The 11,301-nt window shown below is 41.4% G+C and overlaps 1 protein-coding gene across 1 annotated transcript; it reads left to right on the top strand.

The window, feature by feature from the left end:
* The first annotated feature begins 291 nt into the window (after positions 1 to 291).
* agxta (alanine--glyoxylate and serine--pyruvate aminotransferase a) lies at positions 292 to 10,997 on the top strand. Its single transcript, XM_006637676.3, has 11 exons — positions 292 to 636; positions 2,359 to 2,551; positions 2,894 to 2,958; positions 3,364 to 3,464; positions 6,536 to 6,606; positions 6,998 to 7,082; positions 7,647 to 7,742; positions 8,397 to 8,466; positions 8,826 to 8,921; positions 9,228 to 9,356; positions 10,013 to 10,997. The coding sequence occupies exons 1-11, from the start codon at positions 364 to 366 to the stop codon at positions 10,118 to 10,120; spliced, it is 1,287 nt and encodes a 428-aa protein (XP_006637739.1). The 5' UTR covers positions 292 to 363; the 3' UTR covers positions 10,121 to 10,997.
* Positions 10,998 to 11,301: the final 304 nt, after the last annotated feature.

Genomic DNA, 11,301 nt, shown 5'->3' with positions numbered 1-11,301 from the left:
TTTTTAATTAAGGGTACAGTAGAGTGCTTAATTGATTGAGAATTTTGGTCTCGTTTCTAGAAAGTAGAGTTTGGGGGCAGCGAATCCCTAATGTTTAAAGAACCCCGCTGAGTAAATCTTTTTTAACCCCTTGGAGTCGGGATTTCTTTGTTTTGTCCTTTGTTTCTGTTTGTTTCTCTTGCAAATGAGCGTTTTCTTTGTCTCGCCTTCTTGTCTCGTGTAAAGTGACCCACCAGGATCAATGCGTCAGAGGTCAAGGACCTGTTTGTTTTAAATTTAACTGCAAAGCCCAAATTTTAGTACTCTCTCCGTCTCCCCTTCAGAAACCGCACTGCCCAAGGAGCCGGAGAGGCGAGGCCAGCGATGATGCAGAGGACTTTGTTTTGCAGAGGTGCGTTCCTGGCGCAGCAGGTTGCGCTGGAGAGCGCCTTACCAACCAGGGTTTCAGCAAGCCTGGTGCCCCGGTACAGGCGCACCATGTCGTCCCTCTCGGTACCTCCACCTGCCTGCTTGCTTCAGCCTCTCCAGGCACCCTACCGCTACATGTTTGGGCCGGGACCCTCCAACCTCCCCCCCAGAGTCCTGGCTGCCGGAGGTAGACCTATAATCGGTCACATGCACAAGGAAATGTTCGAGGTAAACGACTTTTAAAATACCTTCGCAACTAAGACGCTTATAAGAAATGCTCGTTATTATTATTATTTCATAAGGATTAATGGAAATATTACAGTTAACTTGTTACATTATATTGGTAGCTAAACGTAAATTGAAAGTTTCGAAAATTACGTAATACACCCAAGACTCAAGTCGCCTGTCTTGAGCTTTTCTTCAAAATATGAATGACATAAAGCAGGATTTCTCATTTTTTCACTGAATGAGCAACTCTAAGCCTAAAACAACACAAATGTTAATGAAGTTAACTGTAAATGATGATATAACAGGTGACAAAAAAAGGTTTTTGTATTACACTTTTCCACTTTTTTATTAGGTTGATGAAATATAGACTGTATAATATTTCGTTATTTAAAGTTCATGAAAGTGTATGATACTTAACATATTCAGAGTAAATCTTTCATGATCAATTTAGAAATACGCATTCAGCGTAGTACTAAACTCACGAAGTGATATATATAATATTTAATATTTTATAGATTTAATAATGAACATAATAAAGTCGTTTTAAATTATTTTAAAATATTCCTTAACAACAGTAAAGTCATACAGTAATTATTATTACAAGTTCTACCGTAGTGTTCTCCCAATGACCGTGAAGTCATAAGCAGGAAACTTACTGTTTATAAAGAGTAATGCTCAACACCGCTGTATTTTGAGGGAATGTGTTTTCTGAGTTTTATTATTTCAAATCTAACTTATATTTGACACCTATATTTTAAAAATAGATATCTTTATATAACACTACTAACTGCGACACGACTGTGTTGCCCCAAATTTTGTAAAATACAGTAAACCCTTCTTAAACGGGACGGCGCATGGAGTGTGTTATTGCCGAATGTCTGTTAAATTAACGAATCAAGATTTTCATAACTAATATACATAATGCTTTCTGGATATTTTGACAATTGCAATCAACAAAGTCAATGAAAATTGTCCCTGTGCCTTTTTATCATAGATACACAATCTCTTTATTTCATGTAGTAAATATACTGTATAAAATTTGCTAGGAAACACAAATACCTATGAATTTATATTCATGCCAAATAGACCCATCTACAACTATATTGTACAAAATGTTATTCATTGCTTTATTATTTTTTTATTTGATGTGATTTATTACATATTTGTCTATTTGTGTAGTGTACATTACTGTAATTGTTTTTGTAAAAATGTGTCATTTGAAGCACACTCTTTTATTAAAATGGAGTCATACCCTGATGCAGTCAGTGGTCAGTACAGGTACTTTAACAACATTATTTTTTACATCTTATTTACATCTTATTGTTTTGTATTTCTTCCGTTTTCCTCTGTTTTTGAAAATAAACCAAGCCTGTTGTGTGGACCATCTTTGTCCATTATTGCAAATGGGATTGTAATATTGCAGGGAAAGGCCAGTATTTTTTATCTTGCAAACAAAATTCCTCTTTCGTGATTTTGTCTGTTAAATGTGAAGTCCGTTAAAGCGAAGATTTACTGTACCACAAAACCAAGCAGTGCTGTGCTGTGAAAAAATACACCATGTGATGATTTAAATTTTTCCTCCACTATGTCCAAACCTACCCCATAACGTCAGGGGCTCAGTTCTATGCTACAGTCCTGAGGTTTCACCCACAACCATGGATGAACAGTGTCCTGATGTTCCAGAGCTCTGACCCAGGTCTGCTGCTGCCCTGTGTGTTGCAGATCATGGATGAAATCAAGAAAGGTATCCAGTATGTCTTCCAGACACAGAATAAGCTGACCATGGCCATCAGCGGCTCTGGCCATGCGGCCATGGAAGCGGCCGTCTTCAACGTCGTGGAGCCTGGGGAGGCCGTCCTCATCGCCATCAATGGCATCTGGGGCGAGCGGGTGGCCGACATCGCCGAGAGAATCGGTATATCGCTCTTAAAACCCTGAGGAGCCCTCTGACTGGGGACAGCGGCGGCTTTTGAACAACACAATTGGGGGTTGTTGGTCACACACGACTACTAGACAATTATTTAAGCTAATATGACTTTTATGTTCCAAGCTCTGGATGTGTGTGTCTTTCTCAGGGCAAAAATACAGAACTTTTCCATTATAAGATCTCCTGACACACAGGCAGCATAATTGTGGGCTTTAACCCAGGTTTTAGGCATAACGGACATGGACAACTGTTTTGCATGACTGCATTGCCTGAGTGTACCTTGTCATTTTAGCTTCCAACCCTGGAAATTGCTTTCTTCCAACAACACAGGTGCAGACGTTAAGAGGATTGTGAAACATCCTGGGGAATGGTTCTCTCTTCCAGAAATTGAACAGGTGACATACTATTGAGCCTTTATAAAGGTCACGGGGCCAGTGTAGACTACATTAGTCACTCTTCATTAATCACGGGGATTCTGATATGTAATCAGATGAAAGAGAGACTCCAGCTTGAGTCAATATTTAGTTCAGACACTTCAAGAAGCTGCTGTGCTGAGTCCTAGCTTTGCATTATTTTAGTTCTCCTCACTTTCACCCTGCAGCATCCCCTTGCAGAGAGTCACATGATGGGTTAGGTCCACATACACTCTCTGCTTACACTGCCAGTTGCATTTGAGCAACAGCAGTCCCTGTTGTGTCGTCTTCAACTCTTGAATGAATAAATGGTAACTGTCCCCTAAGTGAGCCGTTCTATAGCTTTGAGCTGTTTGAGTGATCAATTGATCGGTTGTCCTCCTGCAGGCCTTGACACAGTACAAGCCCGTGCTCTTCTTCATCACTCATGGGGAGTCTTCCTCTGGATTGGTGCACCCCATGGATGGGATTGGCGACCTGTGTCACAAGTAAGTGTGTCTTCAGAATCTCAGACTTCCCGCACAAGAACCGTTGTGGCCTGCTGCTGAAACCTAGGCATTGTCCAAAGAAACAGGAACATGAGAAGAGTCTCAAACAGTCCACCAGAGGCTCGTCGATGTGATACCAATGAAAAGCAGACAGAATCCAACAAGGACGTTTACTTGGCAGACATTCTCATTTAAAGGGGAACTGCAGTCCCAATTTCTCAGACCGGATATTAAATCTTGGTAACAAAATAAATTAATTGACATTATAGAGCAGGGGTTGGCAAACTACAGCCCATGGGCCAAATCCGGCCTGCTGAACCTTTCTGAGTGGCCCGCAGCTCCCTGCTGTTTGAATCTCGTGGGTTACTTTTTGTATCAGATATAGAAAATCTTCCACCAGTGGCCTCTACTTGTGAGCTCTGCTGCTCTTTCTTCTGAGGTGCCGTTTAGGCCATTATTCAAACTTTACCTCTCATACACACACAAATTGCTCTCACATACACACACAATTACACTTACACTCTCCATTTTACCACCCACATACACACAAAACCCTCTCACATACACACACAATTACACTTACACTCTCCATTTTACCACCCACATACACACAAAACCCTCTCACACATTCACTAGTTTTACCTCGCACATATACATAAAACACTCCTTCACAATGTGAACATGATAGACAAAACTAGTGCATGTGAGTGCATATTATGTGTATGTGAGAGGTAAAATGAAGAGTGTGAGAGCATTTTATGTGTATGTGAGAGGTGAATTATGGCCCAATGTAGGCAGTCCGTCTAAAACAAAAGGATTTTTTAACACTTTCGCTTACTTAACTTGCACCCTACAAATATTTGTACTTTGTCAACGGTCAGATAACTACACCAACCCCGAATTCACCGGTACTACATCGGACTGTTTGATGTGCAGGAGGGCTATCCTTCCAGGAACGACACATATTACACTGCCTATGTTCTTGGGTGTCAACGGTATTACGATCCTGTGTGCTCAAGGTGGACCGATTCCTTGCAGTGGTTTATCCTTATACTTACAATCGTTATATAACTAGGACAGTAGTTATAGATGTTTTTGCTTTCTGTTGGTTTTACAACTATTTTTTCTTAACAATTCAGAACCTCGTTATCATGGATGTAGCTGCAAAAATGAACGCATGTGGTATTTTGTCGCTCCAGGCAATAATAATTGCGAGACTGGGACCCTGGTTGAAACCCTGGCAGCATGGTGCCAGGAGAATAACCTCTCTCTGAACATCAGTAAGACTAAGGAGATGATTGTGGATTATAGGAAACACCAGGGAGGAGATCACATACCTATTTATATCAATGGGACTGCAATGGAGAGGGTCAGCAGTTTATGTTCCTGGGAGTTAACATCACAGAGGACTTAACCTGGACCCACCACACCAACATCGTGGTCAAAACAGCATGGCAGGGCCTATTCTTGCTCCGCAGGCTAAAGAAGTTCAGCATGCCATCACATATCCAGGCCAGCTTCTACAGGTGCACTATTGAGAGCATCCTGACTGGCTGCATCACTGCCTGGTATGGGAACTGCTCCACCCGGGATCGCAAAGTACTGCAGAGGGTGGTGAAGTCAGCGCAGCTCATTAGTGGCTGTGAGCTACCAAACATCCAGGCTGTATACTCAGGGAGATGTCTTAGGAAAGCCAGGTCCATTCTCAAGAACCCCAGTCATCCCAGTCACAAACTTTTCTCTCTCCTACCGTCTGCTAAACGGTACCGAAGCATTCAAAGTCCAACAGATTACCGAACAGCTCCTACCTCCAGGCAGTAAGATTGCTAAATAGCCAGGCTGCAGTTCCTTCAGCAAATCACCTGTAATGGCTACATGGACACACAGTTTTCAGTGTATTTGGCATACTGCACTACTTTGACATAATATATTGCATGGACCATGGACACAAAGCAGCTCTATTTATATCGAGTTTTGTCTGAGTTTATCTTACTCAATTTCTATTGCATTATTATCTATTATTATGTAGCCTTATTTTGTAACCTTAATTTTGTGATTTTTATCCCCCCTGGTGAGCTCACAGAAAATACATTTTATTGCCAGCAAATACTGCTACATGCTGTGTGGTTGCTGCATTGATAGAAGAACGCTCATCTCAGGCGTCGTAGCTGATGACAAGCTATTGCTTCTGGTGTGGCTAAGATGTTATTAATTGGAGCTACAGCTTGGCTTAGTGCTTGCTGCGGTTGAGGTTGATTTCTTTCCTCCATCTTGGAGTGCAGCAGAAAGCTTGATTATACATTTTCTCAGCCAATCACATTGGGCCATTAAGACCCAAAACTAGTAAATGTGAGAGCATTTTGTGTGTATGCGAGAGCAATTTGCGTGTGCATGAGAGGTAAAGCTTGAATAATGGCCTAAACGGCACCTCATACTCTCTCAGCACTAACAGTCAATTTCAGAACAACACCTATTACACGATGCATTTCACTTCTCAGACCATCAGACATCAGCTTTAGCCTAGGTCACATACACCCGTGCTACAACGGATTCTTACCGTAAATTCATTTGGATTTTTGTTGCCTACTGTGATTGGCTCAGTCACGCAAACGACGTCTAGTGTATGCTATCTTGACTGACAAGAGACTAACTGTAAGTTATTCCTGCCATTTTGAAAAAAAGAAAGATCGATGCAGAGGGTAGAAAATTTCAACGACAAATGGTCAGAAGAGTACTTTCGTGTCCTTTGGAAAGAAAATGTAACGTGCTTTATCTGTCAGGAAACAATCGCCGTGATTAAAGAATTCAATATAAAAAAACGAGACAAAACATCAGGCTATGTTTTCAGAATACACAGGAGATGGACATATGGAAAAATTAGAACAGTTAAAAAGTCGCAGCAAAAACTATTCAAGAGATGTAAATTGATGGAAGTTACCGTTTACATTTTACTGTTCTTTCAGTTTGAAATGCACTCATCAATGCTGATTCTTTCTAACCCTGCAATATGAAAACTTTGCAGTTCCCCTTTAATTGCTTTATGCAGTGTAAAGTGTCTTGTTCTCTTTCAGGCACAACTGTTTGCTTTTAGTAGATTCTGTGGCATCTCTGGGTGGTGCACCACTACACATGGACAAGCAAGGTAATCCTGACTGACAGTTCCCTGCAGCCACTGGGTCCTGGTGCTCAGATTGGGCTGGATTCTAACTGCTCTCTACCACACAGCATAAGACTGGATCCACTGTTGTGTGGGGTTGGGGATGTAATGCACAAGTACATTTTAAACGGCAACCAGGATCAGTGGAGTTTTCACTACTAAAAAAATGAAAGTAAAAAGATGTAAAATCCACTCAAAACAAAACTTATTGAGAGGCCTTTTCCTCTACTTACATAGGTTTAAGGTGTAATTGTTCTCCTGGTCTTTACAATGAACTTACAAACTTCATGAACAGCTTTTAGCTTTATAGCTGAGTGCTTGCCATTGCCTGGTGGTAGCAAGCAGCTCCAGTCTGTCTCTGTCCCCATATTCACAGGCATTGACATTCTCTACAGTGGTTCACAGAAGGCACTGAACTCTCCCCCTGGGACTGCACCTATCTCCTTCAGTGATCAGGCCAGGTGAGGGAAATGAGCTTTCACTCAAAATGACTCTTCCTCTTCTTATTGCACTGGGACGAGTAGCATTACTTCTCAATTAAATTCAAGCTTTATTGTCCATTTGGGGAAATTTGTTTTTCAGCACACTCCCAATATAACATAATGACAGACAACATTTTACCACCAAATAACTTTTCTTTTATATAATCAGAAACTGGGATTTGAGTGTTAGAGATCTTACTGATTGACTAGAAATCAGGTGGCTACGGGCCCCAGTGTGTTACCTGTCTGTCCTGAGGATAGATTGTAGGGCAAATTTTACAGCTTTTATAAAACTTTGAATTATTACGTCTAAAACTGTAGATGAAAATTGTATCAGTGGTTCACTGTAAACTCCCATGATACTTATACACCCTTCAAAATGATAATTTTAATAATAATTCAAAGGAATTTATTTCCCTTTGTCCTTCTGTGGTAAATATGAATAGTGTTGCCTTGCTTCAATGCTGAGATACACTAAAGAGTTCTGAGATTGATTGTCTGTAGTTGCAGACTGATATTTCCTTTCTTTTATCCACTGTACAGCAAGAAGATCTTTAGCCGAAAAACGAAGCCAGTCTCTTTTCTCCTGGACATAAGGTGGCTTGCCAATTACTGGGGCTGTGATGGAAAGCCCAGAGTGTAAGTCTCAATACTTTCATGGTGACCCACATTTACTCTTAAACATGTGGACAACTTCATCAAAGATAAATAACCCCTAGTGTCACTCCACTCACATGAATATGTGATATTGCCTTCAGCTGATTTATTTTCTTTCACTACGAGTCATCATGTTCATTGTAATTCCTTTGTTTATGCAACTTTCACAGTTGTTTGCTGTGGTCGAGGGGTTGTTCCTGTGAAGTGCAGTCAGATCAGCGCCAGATGGCTAATTTATTTTATTTTCTGGTGCAATTCTGTTTTTCCTTCCACATGCTAGATTGCTGCCAGTGATCCTTCTGGAGGCTTTTCAGAAGCTCTGTATGCTATTGTCATCATTCAGGTTGATAAACTAAACATGGCTCAGAAACTACAACCAAGTCAAACAAGAGGGAGAAAATGGAACAGCAAGAAAAAATAAAATTGACACAAACTTTACACACCTTCAGCCTCAGCAGTCAGGCATTTTCAAGAGCCCATTCAACACAATAAAGCATAAAGAATGTACAATGCACACCTTCACTCAACCTGCTGAGCTCCAGGTGTACAACACAACGTGAGGATCTGTCTGGACAAAATGAACGAAGAGCTAAGTGATCTCACCAGGCTTGTCTGGATCTCCTTATCTGTCTGCAGGTATCATCACACGGGCCCCGTGTCTGGATTCTTCTCTCTCAGGGAGAGCCTGGCCATCATGGCCGAGCAGGTGAGGGGGCTCAGTACTGCAGTTTCGGGCATTCTGTTACACGCCACGGAGCGGCTGTTTTCAGCGAAAGTGAACGTTTCCAAAATACAATCCAGAAAAGTGAATGAATATCACTCCTGGAGAGCATGCTGAGCCACACAAATTATGATGCATTGAACACCTTTACAGCTCTAATTGGTTTTCTGAATATGACAGTTTCCAGAATCTAACTAAAGCGCTGTTTATATACAGTATTTACATTTATATAAAAACATTGTATATTTATCAATTGTACTGGGCTTCATATTTTAGATGCTGTGTGTATGCTGCCCTCTTGTGGCAGTTTCCTGTAAGTGACTAGTTTCTGTATCTATACTAAGGGCCTGGAGAAGTCCTGGAAACAACATCAGGAGGTGGCAGAGTACCTACACCAGGGGCTGGAGAATCTAGGACTGAAGCTGTTTGTGAAGGAGAAGGTGAGTGTCAAAGGAGAATAGTATATGGGCAACATGGTGAGAATGTAAAAGGCTAACTTAATTTAACAACTAAAACTAAAATAGTTTTACATGGAACTGGAATGGAGCTTAGAAACAAAGGTTAAAGAAAGTCTTGACAGAGTGCAGGTAATAAGCACTCCCTTTCCATATAATGACCAATAACATCCTGGGTGTTCCCTTGATCTCCCGACTAGTGCTTCCTCGACCAATTTAAATTCCGTCTTTAAGACAAGTGCTTCTAGTTTCTTTTACCCTGTTGTTGACTTTGTTGGGTGTGACTCCCAGCATCTGAGGCTCCCGACAGTGACCACCATCACAGTGCCCCAGGGATACGACTGGAAAGAGATCACAGCCTACGTCATGAAGCACCATAGCATGGAGATCACCGGCGGCCTGGGGCCCTCTATTGGCATGGTGAGTACAGGGTTTGAATGGCGTGTTTGTGTTTGAAAGTGAGAAGAGAGGGTGGGAAAGGGGCACCTGGGCCATTGAAAAGTGAAAAGTCCTACATCTTTGTGAAATCGATCCAACAACTTTAAAATACTTCATTTGTAAAGGTTTACAGATAGCAGGGCCCAGGGGCGGTTTGGTTTTCATGGTGGGGAGTCAGGAGCTGCAGGCCATATGAGCTGAAAGTGCCTCCTCTCTGCCTGCTCTTATTTGTCTGTGCCATGTTTGTCATGACAGGCTCAGCTGGACTATGGAAAACCTTTTCCAGATAAAAGTCTAACCTGATTGATGATTTCCAGAGACTTATCAAATCAACAGGGGTATAGCACTCCAGGACTGTTGCTGTTTGCTACTAGCTTAAGGAGTTTCTTTGTTCAAGCTGATCACTCAAAGTCTAAGAAATATATGTAAATTAAGAGTAAACAGCCAAGTTTCAAGTTTAAACTCTAAAGTTGAAAGAGTGCATTGCTGAAGCTGTCCTGCACATGTTTAGCCAATATCTACTGTATGCCTTTCTTATCTTGAATGTAACTGATTGTCAGGGAGTGCGTTTATTTTGTCCATAGCCAGAATTTCAGATTTCAGTTAACTAATCCTTTTGGGTGTGTTGTGTGCCGCAGGTTCTGCGAGTGGGGCTGATGGGATATAACTGCAACAAGACCAACGCTGACCATGTTCTCCAGGCGCTGGGAGATGCGCTCAAACACTGTCACAAGAGCAAGGTGTAGGAGGGAGGTGCCAGCCCCCAGCCCCTCACGGGCCAGTTCTAAAGGAAGACGGGGTCTTTGCTGGAGGGTCTGCATTTCTGGAGGGAACAACGCAAGATATGTGCATTATGGATATGCATTTCGGAAGCATCCCTTGAACTGCTGTCCAACAAGAGGATTTTCATTTCTCCCTTTTGTTTTGTAATTACACCCCCAATCCCCACCACCCTTGTAAATCTGTAAATCTGAACCTCTGTTCTGACCACGAGAGCTCAGGAATTACGAATGAGCCTCTCCAGGCCTCGGATGCAGAGTCCTGCAGTTCTTGCTAATTAAGATCTAAAAACAACGAGTAATTTGACTGCTTGTGCAGATAATTAATTCCTTTCAGTATTTTAGGGCCTCAAGGACAGCCTACGCAAGCTCAGTGGTGATTGCACAGATCCCAAAGGCAGCGAAGGTTAGATACCCCCCTGCAGACCATTTCTTGTGACAGTCCTTTGGATCCGTACCTGTCGAGCTGCAACAAGCTGATACAGCACACTGCTCCTTAATAATGCAACACCATAGCTTACTGCATGTTGCTCTGGTGCAAAAAGTATTGTTTGAAAGCGTACACGTGAATGTAAAGCATTTTAATAACCTGCAGTGCAATGCTAAATTGGAATAAGAAACATATAAACAGGTTTACTGATTTCAGGGAATTGATATAAGCACATAAGAATATGTACAAATAAGTACAGCCATTTGGCTCATCCAGAGCCAAAACTGAACAGTAAATGTACTTCTTATACATGTATTGCATTTTTTAAATGGTAATTTTGAAAATAAAAAAAATATTTAATTCTCTGTAAACGTGCTTGTTTCAGGCAATAAATGTTGTACCTCTGAACATCTACACCATGTATACAGTATGTGTTGATGAGCATTTCCATTACTTTTGTGCAAACAGGCCTCCTGAGTGGGTTACTGGCATCAGCATGAATTAAAACATGTAGCTGTGATTAGACCAGACGAATGTAAAGAAGCCATCTTGTTTTAATTCAAAAGACAAAGCCGTTCGGTTGCATATTCTTCATTATTTACACAGCGTAATCCTAAAGTGCTCTATAAGGCAGTAAGCAATTAAAAGAAAGCTGGCACACAATTTATATATGAAATGGCAGAAAAATAGGTAGTACGAGTGCACTACACCACAAAAA

This window comes from Lepisosteus oculatus, chromosome 13 (genome assembly GCF_040954835.1).
Source record: "Lepisosteus oculatus isolate fLepOcu1 chromosome 13, fLepOcu1.hap2, whole genome shotgun sequence".
Lineage (NCBI taxonomy): Eukaryota > Metazoa > Chordata > Actinopteri > Semionotiformes > Lepisosteidae > Lepisosteus > Lepisosteus oculatus.
This window is presented reverse-complemented; position numbering and strand designations above follow the sequence as displayed.

Coding starts and splice junctions, on each gene's coding strand:
- agxta (XM_006637676.3), top strand. CDS start 364: ATGATGCAGAGGACTTTGTTTTGCAGAGGTGCGTTCCTGGCGCAGCAG. Junction 2,959..3,363: donor CTCTTCCAGAAATTGAACAG/GTGACATACTAT, acceptor GTCCTCCTGCAG/GCCTTGACACAGTACAAGCC. Junction 3,465..6,535: donor ATTGGCGACCTGTGTCACAA/GTAAGTGTGTCT, acceptor GTTCTCTTTCAG/GCACAACTGTTTGCTTTTAG.